This window comes from Gallinula chloropus (genome assembly GCF_964237585.1).
Source record: "Gallinula chloropus genome assembly, chromosome: 1".
NCBI classification, from domain to species: domain Eukaryota; kingdom Metazoa; phylum Chordata; class Aves; order Gruiformes; family Rallidae; genus Gallinula; species Gallinula chloropus.
Window position 1 is genome coordinate 19,271,189 of NC_140085.1, and position 21,066 is coordinate 19,292,254.

The following is a 21,066-nucleotide window of genomic DNA, read 5'->3' on the forward strand; positions in this document are numbered from 1 at the left end:
CCCGCTTCTTGTGCTCTGAGAGATGTCTGTGCTGGGGAGAATTTTCCAGGTGGCTACTGATTTAATTATGTCCCTTTAGGGAGCATCTTCACACATAGACGTTACTTCTGTCCTGGAACAAAGAGCGTGCTTCCACAGCTATATCTTTACAAGAAGCAAAATCATGAGGCGTGTGGAATGATGGCCTTACGAGCTCTATCTGAGAGTCACTACTGCCACCTAGGCGAGGCTTTAAAGACAGCCAGGATCTGAGATGCTGCAGAAGACGCACTAAGGTATAGTCTACGTAAAGTACAGTATGTAAGACCAGTTTTCAGAGAGCTCAATCTGGCCCCAACCAATGCTCTTGCACACCAAGACCTCCTCCCCATCCGAGTGGGAGGCAAAGCGCAGCCGTGGGACCGGGGCCCTTCCCTGCCTGGCTGCACCCCTGTGCAAGAACCAGCTACACACTGGCCATCCCAGCAGCGGCATTTGTTTTTGGGGGGATGGCGGAGGGGGTGGGTTGTCCCTGCTCTATTCCCGTGTCAGCAAGAGGATTTGCACTGGGGTAGCAGAGGAATTGAGGAGAGTTCAGCAGGACCTGAGGAGTGAAAGTGGGTTTCTTCTCCTCCTCCTGCCCAGGGTGAAATAGCAAAGCTCTCCTCTCCCTCTCAAACCAGCCCAGCTGGGGACGAGAGCTCTCGGGGCCCCTTAAAAGCCCCCCTCTTCCATCCTCTCTCCCATAGGGACTGCGCCTGGGGGCTAGCGTAGGGCTCCCCTCCTGTCTCACCAAACATTGGTCTGAGTGGTGAGCAGGATGCAGAAGTGAAGGGAAGCACCTCTACCTCAGTCGGAGGGGGCTGAGGAAGGAGTGACTCTCACAGCACTGCTCCTCTGCTCTGCTCAGTCTCTTGCTGTAACCCACAGATGTGCCTGTGGTTCTTGATTGTACTTGCAAATCTTCCTCCTTCCCCTCCCATTTAACTCTGTGTGGTCCCCCCCACCCCAATACCATTTGTCCATAAAACCTCTAAAAATAAAGCACCCCTCCCTCACTAGTGAGTGGGAGAGAAAAGCGCCTCCCCCCCCAATCTTTGCACAGCAGATGCCATTCTCACTCCCCTCCAGCCCCCCCTCCACCCTTGCACGCCTGCATGCTGACTCCAACCCCGTCCCCTCCCTGAGCCACTGTGCCTTCTGGCTCGATTCAGATGCTCCTACATCTATTTCAGCGTCTAGTGACACCATCCCTCTCCAGTCCCCCTCCCCCCTTTCCTTCTGCCTCCAGCACCCTCTGCCTTGCCAGGCTGATGCCATCACCTCTCTCCTTTCCACCAACCACACTGCCCTCCACAGCAAGGCAGGAGGGAGAGGAGGGAAGGGGGGACCTTCCAGTCACAACACAGTGACAGATTTTGGAAGAATTTGGTTCTGGTGGATAGTTTTGGAGGGAGAAGAAGGAAGAGGTGATGGGGAAACCGGTTTTTCTTTTTTTTTTTCCTTTTTTAAAAACGATAAATAAAAACAGATGACCCAGAAGGCTGGAGCATAGCTGAGAGCCACCTCTTGTGCCACTCTGCACGTGTCTGGTTTGTGCCTTGGCTTTCTGCCGGCAGTGGGAAAGGGGGCAGAAGGGAAGGGGGAAGGGAAAGGGGCATCGGTGGCTCAGTAGTTCTGCGTTTGGTACCCCTGTGTCTCAGTGTCGAAAGCATCTGCCGGAGGGGGCTGCTGGTACGTCCCCACCGCATCTGTAGCATCTTCCTCGTTCGTGTAGGGAGCATAAGGCATGCCGGAGTCCTGGCTTGGGTCCATGTAGTCCTGGGAGAAGAGGGCCGAATCGGCACCCAGCCGGAAACGCTGATACGCCAGGAATGCCTGGCCCACCTTTAGGGAAGGAGGTGGAGGGAAGGGATGGGAAGCAGAGAGAGAAGGGGAGAAAGAGAGGGGAAATGTACCAAGAAAGAGAAACAAACAAAAGTGGGGTTAGTAGTGGTTACGGGTTAGTGTGCGAAGCCCACCTGGAAGATCGCTGGTGAAAACCCCTCAAGAGCATGGAGGTTCAGGCTGCCCCACAGAAAGCAGAAGCCCACCAAAAGAGGGCTGGGCAGGGATGACTGCGAGCTCAGCTGGCTTTGTGTGGGCTGCTGGGGCTTGTTGCTGCCTCTGGGATGTGCTGGGCACCTCCTGCCTGGCAGTGGGGTTTCATCACCGTGGCGCAGGTAGCAGAGGCTCAGCCAGCCTGCAGTTATCCCACTCAGACCCTCCTGCCCTGGGAAAGGCAACGAGCCTCAGCTCTGCTACAGGAAGTTTGTCTGCTGAGCTGGTGTCTGTGCAGCCACTTTGCCTGCAGAAGCCAGGAAGGAAAGCAGGATTTGACCCGGAGTAGCAAGGTAGTGGCCACCCCCTGTCGCCCCTTCACCGGCCAACTTCCGCACAGTGCAGCACAGACCTTGGGAAGGAGCAGCAGGAGGTACAGAAGCTGCTTCCCAGACCAGGGGACAGTTAGCAAGCATAGTGCTGCCTCCTGCCCCGGGCGCTGCAGGCAGGGTGCCCTTCGGTCAACTGAAGGAGCCCAGGCATTGGGTTCAGCATCACAGACCCCAGCAGGCACGGCTTGTCATCCCAGAGCATCCCTGGTAGAGGTAAGCAGTCTAGTAGGTGACGGGTTAGAGGGTTTTGGGGGATGGGGGCTGGGCGAAATGGAAGATATACAGTGGTGGGGGCAGAGGGCATCTCCTGGCTGAAGTATTAGACCTGAGCAGTCACCAAGAGAAAGGCACAGCAAGTTTACGCAGCATTAGTTAGTGTATGGGTGAGAAGGGGGCAGAGGAGGAGGAGGAGGACAAGAAGTTGCCAGTTCCAACTCCCCTGAGGGAAATCCCCCATTCAGTGGACAACCCCACACATCTCTTCATACCTCATGCCCTGCAGTGACCACACACCTGTGGTCAGGGCATTGGAACTGTCTGTGCTCAGTAACCTCCTCCAACTGCAGCCCTCCACCCTTCCACCAAATTCCCCCATCAGTGAGGGGCACTAAGGCAGCAAGGATGGTGAGTTAGGGAACAGGGTGTTATATTCTTCCTGAAAAGTAATGTCTCTGAGTCTCCGGAAAGCCAGAAACGTGAGGAGGCCCTGTGAGGAGAGAGAGGGGTGTGGGGAGGAGAATCAGTAAGGAAGAGCAAACCAGAGGGTGTGATTGAAATAAAAAACCCAAGGAACCAGGGGAAGATGACACCTACTCGCAAGTCCATGCACTGGGGAGAACTGGTGGCACCTCTGCTGAGGTCACCCCTCTCAAAAAGGGTCCTGGGACACTCTTTGCAAAAGCCTTGCTCCTTGTCACACTTTCTGCTGTAGATTGCAAGGGCCTTTCAGCAGCACTTGACTTCAGGCACGGGCCAGGTGGGGGACACACACTGCTGTCGTTTGCCCCCACTTGGTGTCACCTCGGTGAGGGTGCTGACCACAGAACCTTTTTTAGTCCCTTTTCCTCTCTGACAGCTTTGTGGTGACCAAGGTTATGGCCTACAGGGACAGGGGAAGATAAAGCCACAAGGACTTATGCATGGAGACTGGCCTAAACTGCTTTCCTGCTCGGCATTATCCTGTCACTTCAGACAAAAAATCACTCTGGCTTGGTGCTTTGAGAGTCAGGAGGAAATCGTAGAGGAGATTTATATTGTGCACCATCGTTTTTCCAGGAAACTAGCAATAAAGAACTGCCCAAAAAAGGGCAGTCTAAAAGCCAGCACCATCACCTTCCTGAGGCAACCCAATAAGGTGACACTGCAGTTGTGGGTGCAGAGACCATGATCTCAAACTCGCGGCCTCTTGCGGCCACTGATGACATTTCACCTGATGAGAGCAAAGCAGGGAGGGAAGATGGGTGCAACCCCGAGGCTGGAGCTCCCTTCTTTGCTCAGCATCTGTGAGGTGGAAACGCAGCTTAAGTCCTCTGACGCACAGGGAAAACGATGCTTGAGGAGCTGGCTTGTCCAAGGTCATATTAGAGGTTTGACAAGGACATTCCTTACTGGGATATGGGACCCTCTTTCCATTAATGCTCTAGCACCTTCTTTCATGTAAGTTTTTGAGTCCTCGTTTCCCACATTTACCTCCTGTCCACCTTCCCTCCTGCTTTTCCTTCCAAGAAGTCATGTGAACTGAGATCTAAGAGGGAAATAAATGCTCTTGGCTGGTCACCTTCCATACCCCACAAGCTAATGTAGTGCAGAGGACATTTGATTCAAAATCATGGCTGCTGTACTCACCCAGGTGAAGATGGAGAAGAACGAGAATGTGATGGCTGCTCGGGCTGCATCTCCTCCCTCATTCAATGGGTCGTCCTCTTCTTTTGAAGCTTGCCACTGGTTGGTCAGAAAGCAGAAGCCAACGAACCAGAGGAATGCCCAAAAGGCTGGAATGGCCACCACCAGAGGGGAAAGGAAGAGACATCAAGAAGGTATTTGTAAACAGAACATAAATACATCATGTTTCTCTGGAAAATGCAACCCTATGAGACCCACCAGTGTAGTGCAGACTGGGCCAAGCTCTGACTGTGAGGCCCGTCTAAGTCCAAGCAAGGCAGTGGGCTCGCTGACAGCTAAATTTTCAAGGTGACAATAGGTGTCTACAGAAAGCACCTCAGAAGAGATCAGTTGCTTGCATTTGGATGGATGACAGGATTCGCATTGGCCTTGAGGGGGAGTCTGAAGGGCTTCCAGTACAGGAGCTATCACCTGGGCTCTCTGAAGCAGCCACTGCTTCACAAGCCTGTCCTGCAAGGACAAGCAAAGAGCAATTCATTCCAAGGGAGCTGCAGAAGAGTGGGAGCAGCTGGCCTGCATTTGCACAGAGACTGGCTTTTGCTCAGGACAGCACAGGGTAAGGGACTCACACCAAGGAAAGGAGCTAAAGGATCCTTCACATGCTGCACCCCTGGGAAAGGGGTGAAGGTAGGGGCGAGCCCCGAGTCCACACTGGCAGCTGGTGGGGAAGAGTGGGACTCATCCTCTTTGCCAGGTGCAGACAGATAGCTGGCAGCGAGGGAAATGGGCTTTCCTAAGTGGACAAAGCAGGGCTCAGTCCTTCCCCTCCCCTTTCCCCTTCCCATTAGCTGTACACAGGACTGCTAGGCAAGGGGCCAACTGTCACCAAACTTGCAAGCCAGAAGCTCCAAACAAATTCAGATGCTGCAAATCATCCTGCCCTCACTCCACTCACAGCCCCTGGTGCTGCTGACTGGCATTACACATGGGCATGCACACGCACCACCACGCTGTGCATCGCTTCAACACACTACTGGGGATAGAGGGACCAACTGTAAGTTAGAATAAGCCTCGGGGCTGGATGAGGTCCAGGTATTCGCGTGGGGAACACCAGGTAACCTAGGAGGACCAGTTCAGTCAGCCTGCAGGAAACCCTATAGGGTTCAATCATCTGGAGCTGGAGAAGACGGAAAGAAGGAATTAGCATCTCCAGAGGCACTTGGCCTTAGCAAACATAAGCACGCAGAGAGGCAAGACCTGCTCATCCTAAAGGGCTCCCTGAGCTACGCCTACGGAGAACAGCAGAGATGCATCAGCCAGCTTGGCTGAGGAGAAGAGAAAGGGAAAGAAAAGCAGAGAGAGAGAGAAAGAGAAGGACTGAGAAAGTAATGAGCCCAAAGACCTCCCTGCTAGCAGGGACCTGGCCTTAAAGCAGCAGAAGCTCCCTTCCTCTCCCTTGCTGATGGAGGAGAGGGACACTATGGCCAGCCAGTCAGGAAGCTCACCCGAGACTCCGATGTCTGAGAGCACTGCCTTCTTGCGGTCCTTGACGCTGCTGATCTGCGGGAAGTAGGCATCCAGAGCCAGGTAAAGAAGGCAGCTGAGGAAGGCGAGGACACCCACGGTAATGCCATAGTTGCAGGCATTGTGATTGCGGTTGAAAATGCAGTGCTCTTCTGTCTCACCCGCTTGGTTAATGTACCCTTCATTGACAATGGAGCCAAACACCACGATGGCGAACACCTGGTGGGGAGGGAAGCAGGAGACACGTCAGATCAAGACCCATCTCTTTGGACCAGCACAAAGGAGCAGAGCTCTGCAGGGGACGGACATCCTTCACAGGCATCTCTCTGCTCTGCTGACCTCCCATCCTGCTGCCTTGCCTGGGCATTTACTGAGGAGACGCTCTCATTTTATTTCTGAGGATTAACTTAAAATAGGACACTTTCAGACTAAGCCTTTTTATCCATCTGACCTAAAGGAATGAGAAGCAGTTGCAATCTGGAGTAAGGGAGGCTTCCCACAGACACACAGGGCAGCAGCACAGAGTGAAAACTGGGATATGGTTTTGGCGCGGGTGTCTGCGTACAAGGGCTCCGAGCAGTGGAAATCCTCTTAGTCTGCACTTATTCTCCCACCCACTCCTTTCCCTTCCAGGAATTCATTGTTTCTACCACACATTTGTTCACTAATTTTATCTATCCAGCTACTATGCTCTTTTCCCCATCTACCCTCCCGGAGTCCACAGCTCTGTGGCCCTGTTCTGCCATATTTCCACTCTCCCCACACATCACACACCTCTCCGCTGGTTTTCCATCAGCCCATGACACCGTTTATCCTCCAGCCCACTCATGCATACACCGACACTCTCCAACCTTCCCCAAGGATTTCACAGGCCAAACATCTCCCTTCCAGGTGCCCCTGGCAGGGCCACCATGAGTCCTCCCCACCCGTCACTGCCACGTGTTATTTTAAACCAGGTAGAATTAAAGATGAGTCCAGGTAGAAATGCCATAATCCACAGTTGCCAGTCTAATCTTCGCTCATGGGCTTAGCCCTCGTTGCCTGCCACAGGGCCGTCCCTCTTTGACACAGCAGCTTCACCAAAGCACAGAGCTATTTACAGCAGCCCTGGTCCTGCATCTCAAACCAACAGCTTCCCCTCGCAGTCACGGGAGAAAGAGGGAAAGATTAAGCTGAGTGTACAGATTCTTTGCAGGACATCTTGAGACTCTCAGTAGGAACAACCCATCTGGAGGCTCCCTGCAAGGGCCCCAGGTAGACAGGAAATGGAACCTCAAGCATGGTGCGAACATACATATGACATGCACTAGGACGTCACTGGAGCACTCTGCTAGCCTGGGAGCTGTCTGCACAACAAGAGCCTGGCACCCTTGGAACCACCACCCAGTCACCAAGGAGAAGCAGAACACAAGAAAATGAGGTGGCCATGGCTCCTGCAGGGAGTGGAGGTAGGTGTGAGGGTTTGCTAGGTCAGGAGGACCCCAGTACCACCCAGAGCACAGGCCAGACAACCTGGGAAGTAGAGAAGCAGCTTTGTGAATACATGGAAAATTGCTGATTAACACCAATCTGATATATCCTCTATCATCAGTGGGGTCTGATGCCTGAGATCTACAGCACAGACTTCTGCTGTTTGGCCCATCAAGAACCAGAGGATAAACCTTACTCATGGTCTCCGGCAGCCCCTGGGCAGAAACCCAGTGCTGACCACATTTCAGCTGCCAAACTCTAACAAGTATCTTCTGACACCAGTATAGTTTTTTTCACCCAAAGGCTCATAATTGGGTCACATTTGAGTTACTGAGATTATTTTTTTATGCCCTATAGCAAACTAAAAATGCTGGAAGCCCATCCTCCTAAGCATAGGGACTGTATGGGTTTTCTAAAAGTTCACAGGAGCTGCAGCAAGCTTTATTGTGAGTCTCTGCTTACTCATTTGGGATGAATGAAATTCTGCAATGGTTTCTCCCCAGAGACACCTCTGTTTACTCTGCTCATATTCTGATACACACCTCCCCTCTGCTTTTATCTTTGGGTTTGCTGCTGGCCTGGAAGTGCTCTCATTTGCGAGGGAAAGAAGCAGAGTAATTCACTTTTGCATTTGTTCCTTCAAAACTTTTTATGCTGGCACGTTGTAAAGACCTAGGTCAGAGTCATGAGACGCTCCCCTCTCTAATGAGATGGACACTCCCCTCTCTAACTTTTAAGCAGAGATGACATTTCTAACTTCCTTTCTCCTCCTTCGTTCAGCCAAGATGAAGAGAAACCTGTTTCTAAGCCTGGAGGTACAACAAGGTACAACTACTGGGAAGCATCTGATTTAAAGAGACAGAGAAGTTTTTTGGGGAGATTCTGCTCAGGACATTCTCATTCATGAGCAGAACAAGTTGCTGCAGATGCTCATCTTATCCTAAAACAGCCAACCTAAAGTACTCTTTGTCCTTGGGAAAGCCTTCTTGAGGACCAAAGCAGAGTAGCTTGAGGGATGCCTCCTTCTCTCTGTTTTCTTCACCACTGGTACCAGCTCTGATCCATGCTCCACTCCCCAGTACTGCAGAGAGGGCAAAGTCAGTGGTGGTGGAGAGGGCTTTACCACCATCTCATAGCACAGCAAAGCGTTGTGAAGATCTGCTGTACACAGAAGCCTTGAAGTGAACTGGAGGACACGGACAGGGCAAGAACAGGCAGGCTCAAAACAGGTTTCAGGCCAACAGGCAGAGCTGGGCAGCAGGAGATGAGGCAATTGCTGCTGCTGGTAGGCAGTGTCACCCTTTTTATCCCCGTGACGTCTGTACCCAGAGACAAAGAGTTTTCTAGAAAAAAATGATGAGAGCCTAGGTCTCACAGCCCTTGGGAGAGCCTGTTCTACTAGCCTGGTAGCTACTTCTTTTTGGTTTGGGGGGCAGGTGGGTGGAAGCTCACTGACACAGCAAGTCGTCTCAGAAAGAACAAATCCTTTGTATTCTCGTGATGTCACAACCCGCGCCTGTGTGAAGATGCTCCAGGCAGCAGGTGCAGTATGAAAATCTGCCTGGATTACGAACAAAGCACCAAGTTTGTGAGGATGAAGCATATATGTTCCTATTTCCATCACATCTGCAGCACTTCTGAAGAAATGCCAGCTCCCAGCAGCACTGGCACAAGCCTCTCAGCCCCCCTCACACCCCCCGTTACCGCTGCTTGTTCCTTCTACCCGTTTGGCACAGCGAATCCTCGCTGCACAAAGCCTTGCCTACAGGCACTGATAAAATGGTTCAAAATACACATCTAGGTGTTGCAAAGAGAAGATGAGAAGAAGATGATGGGAACCTTCTCCTGACAGGGGGCAGATACAAAACACTGCATCCCAACACTCCCAAAGGAACCCATCCAGCCATTCCGCAGGGGGAGACCGTTAGCCACTTTCCAACGCTCAGCGATAAAAGCCAACCAGCTATCCCCAGCTTTGTGCACCTGAGCAGCCTCACTTCTTCATCAAGGCTGCTTAAGTCACTTAACAGGACTTGAAGAACCTAGATTTTTAGATTGAGGGGGTTTCCTTGAGCCTCCAAGAGCAGTGTTAGCAGGCAGGCGTGCAGCCAGTCTGGAGGTGTGCATTTAATAAGCAGCCATATATTCTGCTACACTGTCAACTAGAAAAAAGGGGCAGAAAACAGCATTTAGAGAAGATCTGGCCAACTTAGCACTGCTGCTGAGACCAGACTTTTCTCAACTGCATCGCTCCTTAAACATCACGCCCACACAGGTTGTTGCAATGGTTTTCCTAGACTTCTGTTCTCATCAAAGATCTCTGAGACACCATGTGAAACCCAGAGCCAGGCTCTCTGCAAAGCCCACACACCAACTTGCCAAAAGATGCAGCAAAACAAACTTAGTGCACTGGGGGCAGGAGACGGGGAGAGGCTGAGAGTTTCCTCTCCTGGCTTCTCAGGGGGCTCGTGCAGGCTGTTACAGGTGTGCAAGAGCTCACTACAGCGGTAAAAGCACAGAACAAGCAAAAGGCTGTGTCCAACCATAAAAGACCTTTTTTTGTTCCCCCCTCTTGCTGAACTGGGGGATCTGATTTTGCCAGAGGCAAAGGTGAGAGATGAGCCCTCAGACAAGAGGCTTTCCGGTACCTCCCCACCTCCCCAGTGCAGGCTCAGCCCTGCAGAAAGCCAGGCAAAATCTCATGAGCATCATGTGAAGCTTTCCACCACGCTGCCCATCCCCAGCCACACATCAGACGCTCCTGAGGATCATGTGATGGATGCACAGCATGGGCAGCCTCCGGCAGTACGCTAGGATTTTCCTGTACTTCATCCCAGGAGTTTGTCACGTTGGCTCCTAACCCCTAAGATCTTCACAATGGTCTTAGCAGGGAGGCTGCTATGAGGCTCACCACTGTGAGGCTGAAGAGGGTTTCTGTCAAGCTGTCTGCTTGGGCTCACTGTGGTGCCCTCCGGTCACAGGCTGTGTCACACTGTCTGTTGCCTCCCCCTCCCCCAAGCCCCCTTTTCATTCTATTATAGAGAGGAAATAGTTTGGCGACATAATATTCCTTGTGGGACTTCAAATCAAATCCACCTTGGGCAGAACGAAGCAATAACCTCTTCTGATCTGGTAATGACCAGGAATAAATCTGTTTAAAAGGAAAGGAAGAGCAGGGCAGAGTGCAAATGATGAACTGGCTGAGATGATCTGGCTTTCATTCGCATTCAGCCACTCGCAGGTGGAGTCTCTGGAAAGCTTTGGATATCCCTGCACAGACGTGGATTATTATTATTATCATCATCATTAAATCTCCTTGTGTTTAGTTAATTTTGAAGCAAACATATGCAGCTTTTCATACGCATGGAACTGGCAGCTTGGAAACAGGCGGCCTCTATTTATTCCCTCCAGCCGTCAGCACGCAGGCAGCGATCGACTCCTGCCCACGGTCTCGATGGCATGTCTGAGCCCCGAGCTGGTGCAGGAGGGGGCCAGACTTCCCATACCCATTTGTACCTGATTTCCCTGAGCGTGGGATGCAGAAAGAACACAGGGACATGGCACCTCTCTCCCAGCTTGCCCTCCCTGGCCAGCAGCCATGTGGCACCAGCTCTCCAACCAGGGCTGAGCCGGAGCAGGTGATGGAGGGGAGAAAGGCTCCACAACCCTAATTCCTGCCACGGGATCTGGGACAGGCATTCCTCACCAGCCAGCTTTATTCACACATGGTTTGGCAGCTGAAAGGACGAACATTAACCCTTCCACCTCCCTCCAGACATGTTTTTGAGAGACCAGTTTGATCTTTTCCCCCACAGCAGCCCAAACCCCAGGGGATGCTGGGGTCCAGAAGCCAGGAAGCCTTCAACACTAGCCAGGCTCTGGCTGGGCAGCAGTACTTGCCACCCCAGGGAGGAAGGAAGAGCTTTCCTGTGGGAAGATGTCCACTGGTGTTCCAGACAGTGACTTCAGGAAGCTCTATCCCATCCTGCCAGTCTCACACTCTTCCCAAGGTCAAACAGCACCTACTGTCCCACCACTCCCAGTGAGAGCTCCCCACAGCCATATCTCCCTGGTGGTATCCAGGCCCTCCTGTGCTTTCCAGATGGTCCCTGGTCCCTACATTGCTCAACAAAGTGACCATCCACAAGTCACGTCTTTTCCCATCAGAAAGAGTTCAGTTCTCTTTCTAGTTGCACAAGTGTCCCTCCTTGGCTGTGCCAACCTGGATGGAGAACCACATCCACTGCCACATGCATCCACTCCTTTCACCAGCACCTTAGTCCTCTCTGCTGCCCTCTCTACTCTGCCCCCGTGAGGCCCCATCTGGAGTACTGTGTCCAGATCTGGGGCCCCCAATACAAGAAGGATGTGGAACTGTTGGAGAGGGTTCAGAGGAGGGCCACAAGGATGATTAGAGGGCTGGAGCACCTGCCCTACAAAGAGAGGCTGAGGGAGCTGGGCTTATTCAGCCTGGAGAAGAGAAGGCTGTGGGGGGACGTCATTGCAGCCTTCCAGTACCTGAAGGGAGGGGATTCAACTTTTTAGAAGAGCAGATAATGGCAGGACAAGGGGGAACGGACTAAAGCTAAAGGAGGGAAGGTTTAGATTAGTTATTAGGGGGAAGTTTTTTACAGAAAGAGTGGTGAGGTGCTGGAACAGGCTGCCCAGAGAAGTAGTGGATGCCCCGTCCCTGGAGGTGTTCAAGGCCAGGTTGGATGGGGCCCTGGGCAGCCTTCTGTAGATCCAGGCCTGGAGGTTGGTGGCTCTGCCTGTGGCAGGGGGGTTGGAGCTCTATGATCCTTGGGGTCCCTTCCAACCCAGACCATTCTATGATTCTATGATTTGATGATAAGCATTTGCCTTAGCCATGCACTTTTTTTGCTCCTCACTGTGTGCTGCTCATCTTTTGAAATAGCATTTTACATACAATTACCTTATTTTTTTGCTCCTACTTCTGTCTTTGGTCCCTGTGTGCTACTTCTCAGATTTTTATCTAGCAAATTCCATTAATGAAAGATTTCTTCCTGCTCCAAGATCTTCCCTGGAAATGCTATGCTGGAAAGAACGTGACCTGCTGTATCCAGCCCTGAATTTCCAACCTCAACCTCCAACCCAAATCCAGCCTTGCAGCTGTGCACATCTATTGTTCCTCTTCTGACATGGCCTCCCACCCAAGCTCAGTGACAGTGGTCCTCCAAAAACCCTTTTGAAGCTGACATAGGCAAGGGCTCTCATGCAGAACCGTACCTAGGGCTTCTCTCAAAGCATGTGCTTCGAATCGCTGTGTTTCATCGTGCGCCAGAGTACCTCACAAGCACGCTGCCAGCAAACATGGTGGCTGGGGCAAAAACCACATGGAGAAGCAGAGGCAGAGAGCACAGCTATGGTCCACAAACACAAGGAACATCTCAGCTAAATTTAGCTAGGACAGGAAGAAGGTGGAGGCTTGTAGCTGGTTTCAGACTAACAAGGCCCCCGAGCTCTAAGGTTCAGCTTAACTGCCACTGCAGGCCTACACTGGGTGTCCTTTCTGTACGGCGAAGGGTGGCATGGAGGGAAGAGGCAAGGGGTGCCATAAGCAACGTGTCAGCACAGTGAGCCAGGGACCCAACAGCAAGGCAGGAGAGAAGGCTCCCTGCCTCACTGGGCCTTGCCCCATCCTCCAGCTCACAGACAGCAGCTCGTCATGGTAAGGCCAGTGACATGGTTCCTGTTCTTTGCCTGCCTTGTCCGCTCAGCTGAAGCTGCCTGGGACATGCCGTGCCTGCAGAGACAGAAGACAGTGCTTCCCATTCTGATTCAAAATGTCTGTGTGCTTCCAGCAGCCAGGCGACATGGTGGGAAGAACAGCAGGTGATGGAGGAGGAGATGGAGGGCAGGCAGCACCCCTCCTCACCAAACCTCACTCAGAGGCGCAGTGCCCTTGGTGTCAGAGAAAGATTTGGTGTCTCAATCCCTGTGGCAAGTTTTAATGGCTGCTTTGCATGCACGGCTGAGGTTGGAAATGCTCTCACTCAAGCCACCTAGCTGGGCCTGCTTCCAGGAAGCAAGTTACTTTTGCCTTGTTAGGCTTTTACATCGAGCAGCTCTTCGGTTTCTCCAGCAAGCAGGTTTCCAAGCAGTCAGGAGCGCCTGGAACAACCTGTTTCAATTAGCATTTTACTTATTTATGGAGTCAGCACTACATCCAACACCTGCGGGTCGCAAAGGAGCAGGAGCCTCCCAGCTCCCCCATGCTGGCTGCGCAGAGTACTGTGCGTCAGGGCACAGCGGGATTGTGCAGGGATGTGCCCGCGTTCGCCTGCTTTATTTCAGGAATGATCCTGAAGCCACACACCGTAGCACAACTCCAGCTCACTGTGGATCACCTAGCTCCACTAGCAACAGCTGTAGCACTACTAGCTCCAGCTGTTGGGTCATCTAAGCAGGCTGAAGACAGATGTGTATGTCAAGGTTGTAAAAACCATGCACCCATGCACCCATGTCTCGTCTGCTGTGGGGCACCAGTTGCGTGACACAGCTCAGCTCAGGGCACACCTCTGTGTTGCAACCAGCAGCAAGCAATGTGACACAGCATGGAGCAATGCCTTGAAAGACCTGGACTTTTAGTAAATCCCAGCCACACATCACAACAGGGGAAGTTGCTTGTCTCCTCTTCCCCACGCTAGGAATAGGGACAGAGCTGTTCTGGCCTTCCCCACAGAGCAGTGGGGAAGCCTCTGAATTCTTCCAGCAGCTCATTGCTTCCATTGTGCAAAAGCCTCTGTATGGCCAGACTGCACAAGTGCCCTTACAGCAAGATCCAGACGCCCATGGAGGCATCTTCAGTGGAGCTGCTCAGGAGGCACTGCTCCATAGGGCTGCCTCCCTGCAATAAAAGGTGCTGTTTCATCCCAGCAAGTGTACCTGGGGCAGGAAGCAGCAGAGAACTGGCTCATGCTGAAGTTGAACATCCAAACCTGACACAGGTGATCTGCAGGACCATCACCCATGCCAGCCAACCTTTCTGTATGGAGATGCATACTTATGCTGCTGTGCCTGACCTCCAAAGCACCCTAGAAACCCGAGCTGCCTCCCAACACTGCCACAGTGGACAGATGCTCCAGAATTGCTAAGCTGTTTCCATTGTTTAGCATCCTGCTTGTCACACCTATCCCATCTCCTCCTCAGCAAGGAGCAACATAAATAACCTTCAGTCACCTCATCTGCTCCTGATCCTGCAGCTCTCCCTGGAGTTCTGCCTCCACCTCAACTGGGCTGCAAACTCCATGGGCAGGAGCCAGTTTCGCTGCCTGTTGGTAGAAAGCCATATGCACCTCCGTGCCATCACAACGTCTGCTAAAAGGCAGCGTGACCTGAGCACAAGGTCGCTGTCTGGAGGAAGCGATCACGAGAATTTCTGCTCTCAGTGAAAGCTCATCACATGAAATGGCCAGAAAGGAGTCCCCAGCTTGCCCTGGGGAGATGATGGACCACCCACACCACAAATAGAATAAAGGCACATGAGATCTCAGGAAGTGGTGGGCAAGGCGCTTCCAGTGTGTGCTAGAGCAGGTGAAAGGAAGGACTCTCGCAGAGACCACAAGGAGGGAGAGCCCTCTGCTACCAGAAGAATTTGGCCCATAGAGCCTGACAATAGAAAGGCAAAGTGCAGATGCGATCGCAGTCTATAAATACACCTAGAGGAAAACACCATTTAAACTGAAGGACACAACAGCACAAAGGCAAACAGATAAAACCCCAGCCACCAAAAGATTTACAGTGGAAGGCCTTGACCATTGGAGCCACCGAACCCTTTCCCAGAGGGAGTGAGAAGGGTAAAAAGTCCATGAATTAGCCTTTTTTCAGCAAAGTTCAACCAATTTATGGAAGGGGCCATAAAGGGCCTGATGCTTGTGACAGCCTGAGGTAGGACCTCAGTGCCCATGAGGAGGACTCCCTTGGTCTCAAGTTTAAAAAAAAAAAAGACCAAAATAACAACTAAATATCTGGAGGAAGCTTGTGGCTCTCTATCTTTGTGGAGGGAGAGATGCTTATGAAGACTGCCAGGACCAAGCTTATGAAAAAACAGGAGAAGGAACTCAAATTTCATGACAAAAGAGAGGCATGCACAGCCTTGTGCCACACTGGCCAGGCCAGCCTCCCGTGCTGGAGCGCTGACCTGGAGCACCTCCAGCTCCTGCAATAATTTCCATGGCCAAGTGAAGTGCCTGGGGTAAATCCTGTCATGTCCTCTGTCAAGGTCAGATGAGCAGGGGGAAACAACGCAGGGTCCCAGGAAGCACTCCCTGCCTGAGGAGACCTTGCAAGGCACAGAACTGAGCTCTGCAAACAAGCCAACAATATCTGAGATACTCTGAAGCAGAGTAGGTGCCTAGTTAAAAAAGCAATAAACGCATTTCCTCTTCTCTCTCCCTCACCTGATGCCTCTGGGAAGCCAAAACCCTGCAGTGCTTGGATGAAGGGGGAGGGGGGAAACAACCACGAGACCTAGACGGAAAGGGAGAAAGAAGAAATTCTGCCACAGAGATTAGCAACGGGAGAGCCTTTGTAGGTCACATCATGTCCATCATCCCTGGACACACAGGCTGGCTCCGCTCCACCCACCCACGAGTGGGGGGCACAAGTACACCCTTGCCCAGCGCTCAGCAGCAGCCACAGTGTGGCCAGCCCACTCCTTGCTCGATGTGCTGTACCGTAAACAAACCTGGCCCGATGGACGGACGGACAGACCGCCTGCATTAATCTCCCCTCAGCTGTGTTGGGGCTCTCCATCTGCCCAGAGGGGACACCACTCACCCACCCACCCAGCTGGGCTGCCTCCCCACTGCCGGCAGCAAGCCGGGCCACCTTCCCTTTCCTTCCTCGTTCTGCCCGGCTGGCCCCACTTTTATTTCATTTTCCCAAAGCCAGCCCGACGCCTCTGCTCCGTGCCCCGCTGCGCATGTGTCCCCTCCGCCCGCCCTCCCTTCTCCGCTCCTGGCCGAGACCTCAATCTCTCCCCGCCGGCTCAGTGCTGCAGCTCTCGCTCCTTTAATCCCAATGACCTTCTTGCACGTACGCGCCAGCCCCACGGGCAGCCATGGGATCGGCGTCACGGGAAGAGGGAGAGACCTTCCCCCTGGCACCCTACACCCTCCCCACTGCTCCCATTAGACCCCCCCCTTTTTCCCCTTCCTGATAAATTACAGGGAAAGGAGGTTGGGGGGTGAGAGGATGAGGATAAAACACAGAGCAATAACCAGCCCCCCACAGCCTCCCCCCCCAGTTTGTCCTGGCATGGCCAGAACCCAGCACCCCCAAGCCCTGATCTGCTGGGGAGCCATGCCAGAACTGCAGCATCTGGAGGGATGAGAAGACCCCACCATCACCCCTAAAAGAGACAGGGTCACAGCCCAAGCCAGCTCAGCTCACCCCTTCCTTCCCAGGGAAGAAACCCCAAACCAGAGTGCTCTCACCCTGTATGGCCCTATAGCCACACACAGAGATATATATATGTATATATGTATATATCTGTGTGTGCACACACATATGTGGATATATATGGAGACGTGTAACTCCAGAGATAGATCCATATATCCAACCATACGTCCATGCATATAGAGATCCAGCCATAAATGCTTACAGAGGCATAAACACATACATCTCCGTGCATGGATCTAGAGGTGGGGGCCACCCCAATGGCCATATGCACATCGATGTGGCTACATAGGCACACACAGGCATACGCAGAGTACACAGCACGTAACAGCGTGTAATTATAACAATACATGACATGTAAGAGAGAATTATATATAGATATCTAGATATACACGCGGTATGTGGGGAGGTCGGGGCTGGGGTCAGTGGTGGCCGCCCCCCCCGGAGGGAGCCCCGCGTCCCCGGCAGCCCGAGGGGACGCCCCCCCGCCCCAGTGCCGGCAGCGGCAGCAGCCCCCGGGGGCGGCCGGGGCCTTACCCAGGAGAGGAGCCGCAGGAGGGTGTGCGGCTGCCGGATGAAGGCGTGCAGGTCGAAGGCGCCGCCGGCTTTCCCCGCTCCGAAGGCGCCCCCGTCCATGGCGGCGCGGGGCTGGGCGGGAGGCGGGCGGGGGGCTCGGCGGGCGGTGCCGGGCTGCGCCGAGCCGTGCCGGGCTGCGCCGGGCAGAGCCGAGCCGCGCCGAGCCGCGCCGAGCCGTGCCTGGCAGCCCGGCGGCGGCGGCGACGAGCCGCGCGCTCCCGCCTACGGGGCCGCGCCGCGCCGGGAGTGCGCACCCAGCCCCCTCACCACCTCCCCGCTCGTCGCCGCCCGCGCCACATCGCCGGGGGGGGGAAGGAATGGGTATGTCTGGGGGGGGGGGGGAAGGAATGGGTATGTCTGGGGAGGAGGCGTGGGGTGTCCGTGGGGCAGGACTGTAAGGGGGAGGGGGTGTTGGGCGGCTTGTGTGGGGTGCAGGAGGGCGAGGGCACGGTGGGTGCAGCATGGGGGAGGGGGGGGGGGATGGGGCGGGGGGGGCTGTGAATGCCTCCCTGGTACAAAGGCAACCCAACGCCCCACAAAGGGAGAGGGAGGCAGGGGTGCTGCCCCGCTCTGTTTTCGTAGGGCCTAGGAGAAGTGTGGGGGCAGCCCCCCCAACCCGTTCACACCCTCTACCCTATTGCTCCTCCACCTTGCAGCCCAGTGTATGTCTTTTAGCGCTCGCAGCCCCCCTAGAGGGGTTAGGCTGGCCCCCTTGGGCAAGACTCGGCTAGCCAAGGGAGCAATCAGTGGTGATCCATGGCGTGCAGGCAGCTGCCTGCACCCCCACCGGGTGCCTACTCCTGGGCAGAGGTGCCTGGTGACCCTCAAATTCCATGGCAGCAAAGCCTCCGGCTCTCATTACTGACATCCCTCACTCTACAGACACCACGAACCTGGGAGGGGGCAGCAGGAAAAAGGCCCTTTGCAAACATGGGGAGTCCAGATTTTAGGGTGACCCCCTGATTCTGGGACTGCAAGATACGCACCTCGCACCATTATGGCCACTGGCACAGGCAGGGAGAGATGCCTGGGAAGAAGCCATCCAGCCTTAGGGGCGGCTCAAGCTCTGGGCCCTGTGCCTTTTGCACAGCGTGGCTGCATACCAGCGATCCGCTGGCTTCTGCAGAGTCCCCCGTGATCTGTATCAGTAGGACCGAAATGAAAAGCAAGGCCTTGGGTTGTAAGGTGGCTCCCTAAGCTCAGCGGCAGAAGCCCAAACCATTTTGAGTCTGCTTGTCCGCTTCAGCCTGGACAGGACGGACGCCCAGCTGCTGAAGTGCCTCAGCTGAGCAGAGATGCTCTGCACAGCGTTTCCACTGGCCGTGCCACGGGGCATCTCTAGCTCTTCGTTACGGAGGTACTCAAGTCAAAACAGGCAGCAGCTCTGCTGGAAGCAGCCAGATGAAGGGTGAGGTGGGAATGCTGTGAGCACTCTGTAAGGTCTTACAGCGCCAGGACATCTTCAAAGGACCCAGAAATACACAGCTCCCTGAGCTGAGAAATAAATCCCCATGAACTGGGGGAGGTGAGTGAAAGAGGGAAGAGAAATGTTTTGGGTTTTGTTTGAAGAGGTGTCTGGAATTCTCCGGGGTTCTTGATGAACAAGGTTTAGACCTGGCCAAACAAGCCATGTATGGAGCTCGTACAAAACCAGCTGCTTCTGCTTTGGACTCAGGCAGAGTGATGGTGCTGCACCCACCTATCAGCAGGCGGGCTGAGGAAGAAGAATGACTGGCTGGATTGCTTACGTCCTGTGCCACTCGCCTCTGGGTCACACCTAGGCAGAGAGCCGGGTTAGCAGCAAGAGAGCAAAGGACAGAGCAGCGGGACAGGGATCATGCTTGAACCCTCTTTAGCACCGTTTCCTTCTGCCCGAGTCCAAATCCATTTTCTTGGCAGAGTCTAGAAATCAGAGCTGCAGCTCAGGAGCTCAGTGCAGGAGCTAGAGGCAAAGGTGTGGGGGAGATAAAAGAGCATTTAAAGCCCACCCTTGGGCTCCCTTTTGGAGTAGTGCCCTAAGTGAGCAGCCATCCCTTGTTCTTTTTGGGAAGCTTCTGAGGGGCATGTTGGAGGAGATGGATACTACCCTATCCCTCACATCCAGCCATAGAATCACAGGATGGACTGGATTGGAAGGGACATTTAAAGGTAATCTAGTCCAACCCCCTTGAAATCTTCAACTAGACCATGTAGCTCGGAGCCCTGTCCAACTTGACCTTGAGCAATGCAATGCCAGCGTGGCTGGATCCTCAGCCCTCTAGTTTGTACTGTTTCCCTCCTCACTATCTGTCCCTTTAGGGCAGGCAAAGGAACGTCCTCCAAATGCAAGACTTCTTGGTCTTTAGTTACTTATTTACACAGGTTTGCAGGCAGAGTTCCTCCAGCAAAGTCTTCAGCCTTGGGTTTTACCTAACATGCGGGGCCTGGAGTTGGGGAGGGGAGGTGGAAGGTCTCTGGGAGTTGATTAAGCAGATTTAACACTTGGATATGCCCTCCCTAATTATTTCATGCTAGCTGTGTAACCAGCCTGCTCCACACTGAATGGCTTAGCGTTCTTACACCTGCACAGCTGGTAGCAGGATTTGGCTCTATAGGTAGTGTTTGCTTGAACTGTTTAATTAATGTTTGCAGGAACTTGATATAACCATAATGTGCAGCACTTACATCATGTGTTATGGGTCAGCATCCCTGCGGTGGGAATTCAGATGGCTTTCACACAGTACTGCAGTCCTTGGCAGAGAAGGAGGGAGGGAGGAGGCAGGGCAGGAGCCATCCCTGGGGGACATCTATCTCCCTGTGGTGTCAGGGGCCTCTGGTCCAGGTGTTTTGTCAAGCACAACCTTCCCTGTAAGCCCTGGGGAGATCCTGAGGGCAAACTCCAGGTGCCTTGTATGTGGGCAGCTCCAGCCCACTCAGCTCTGGGTACTGCCATCTTCACAGGCTTGTGTTTGCATCCCCTTTCATACCACAGGCAGCGTGGGATTAAGACCCATGTTCTTTATAATAACGCACAATTATGTACTTATTCCAAATTTATTGAGCCTCTGGATGTGGTGGTTTGGGTGTTTTGCACAGATAGCATTGTGGGTATATCTAATATAATCTAAACCATCCAGGGGCTTTGTTGTCTTCCTTGGTTTGTTCATGTCCTGATCATCACCCCAGAGAGGGGCTGTAGGTAGCAGGACATAGCCATCAGCTGAGCTGGCTGGGCTCCACCACCTGGATGCCTGCTGCCATGCCAGTTATCCAAAGCCTGGATTCAGCTGGGTTGCCTACCTCAGTTGAGGCTCCTGGGCTGACCCAGAGGCAACGGGACACCCCAATGTTTTGAGCAAGTGGCCAGGAGTCATTCCTCCAGAGGGACTGGCCTTTGGCTGCTGGAGCATGGGCTGGATGAAGCCCTCGGCTCTCCCAGCGACTGGGTGCCTGTCCCAGCACTAACCCATGGTGGTCCTGAGAGAGACTGCACCTCACAGCCTGGCTTCCTTGGTACCTCCTCTCCTGGTATCTAACCAGCCCAGCCCAGGCAGGCAGGCACATGGGCAAAGTGGGCAGCTCTGCCTGGCTCCATTGCCCCCTCCCACCCCTTGCACATGGGTCTGCTCCAGATCCACTGGGGTGGTCCTCCTTCCCCCTCCTCAGCCAGGAGGTGTGGGATTTTTGCCCAAGGACCAGAGCTGCTTTAGGGGACATTTCCACCAGAGCCATTGGCTGTCCTGCGAGCTGCTCGCAAAGTTCCCAATCCAGCGAAGCCCAAGGGAGCTTCTCCAGCCAGGCCCTATCTGATTTCCCAGTGAATAATTTACCTCCTGCCCTCCAG

The 21,066-nt window shown here is 53.6% G+C and overlaps 1 protein-coding gene across 3 annotated transcripts; it reads right to left on the reverse strand.

Moving 5' to 3' along the window:
• Positions 1–1,176: 1,176 nt before the first annotated feature.
• SYNGR1 (synaptogyrin 1) lies at positions 1,177–17,316 on the reverse strand. Of its 3 annotated transcripts, none has more exons than XM_084278970.1 (4): positions 17,205–17,316; positions 5,759–5,996; positions 4,257–4,402; positions 1,177–1,800 (listed from the first exon to the last, which is right to left on the reverse strand). In XM_084278970.1, the coding sequence occupies exons 1-4, from the start codon at positions 17,301–17,303 to the stop codon at positions 1,648–1,650; spliced, it is 636 nt and encodes a 211-aa protein (XP_084135096.1). In that variant the 5' UTR covers positions 17,304–17,316; the 3' UTR covers positions 1,177–1,647. The 3 variants fall into 3 exon arrangements, with proteins under 3 accessions (XP_084135096.1, XP_084135095.1, XP_084135097.1); XM_084278969.1 differs by having other exon boundaries at positions 1,177–1,866; XM_084278971.1 differs by lacking the exon at positions 1,177–1,800 and adding an exon at positions 2,396–3,117.
• Positions 17,317–21,066: the final 3,750 nt, after the last annotated feature.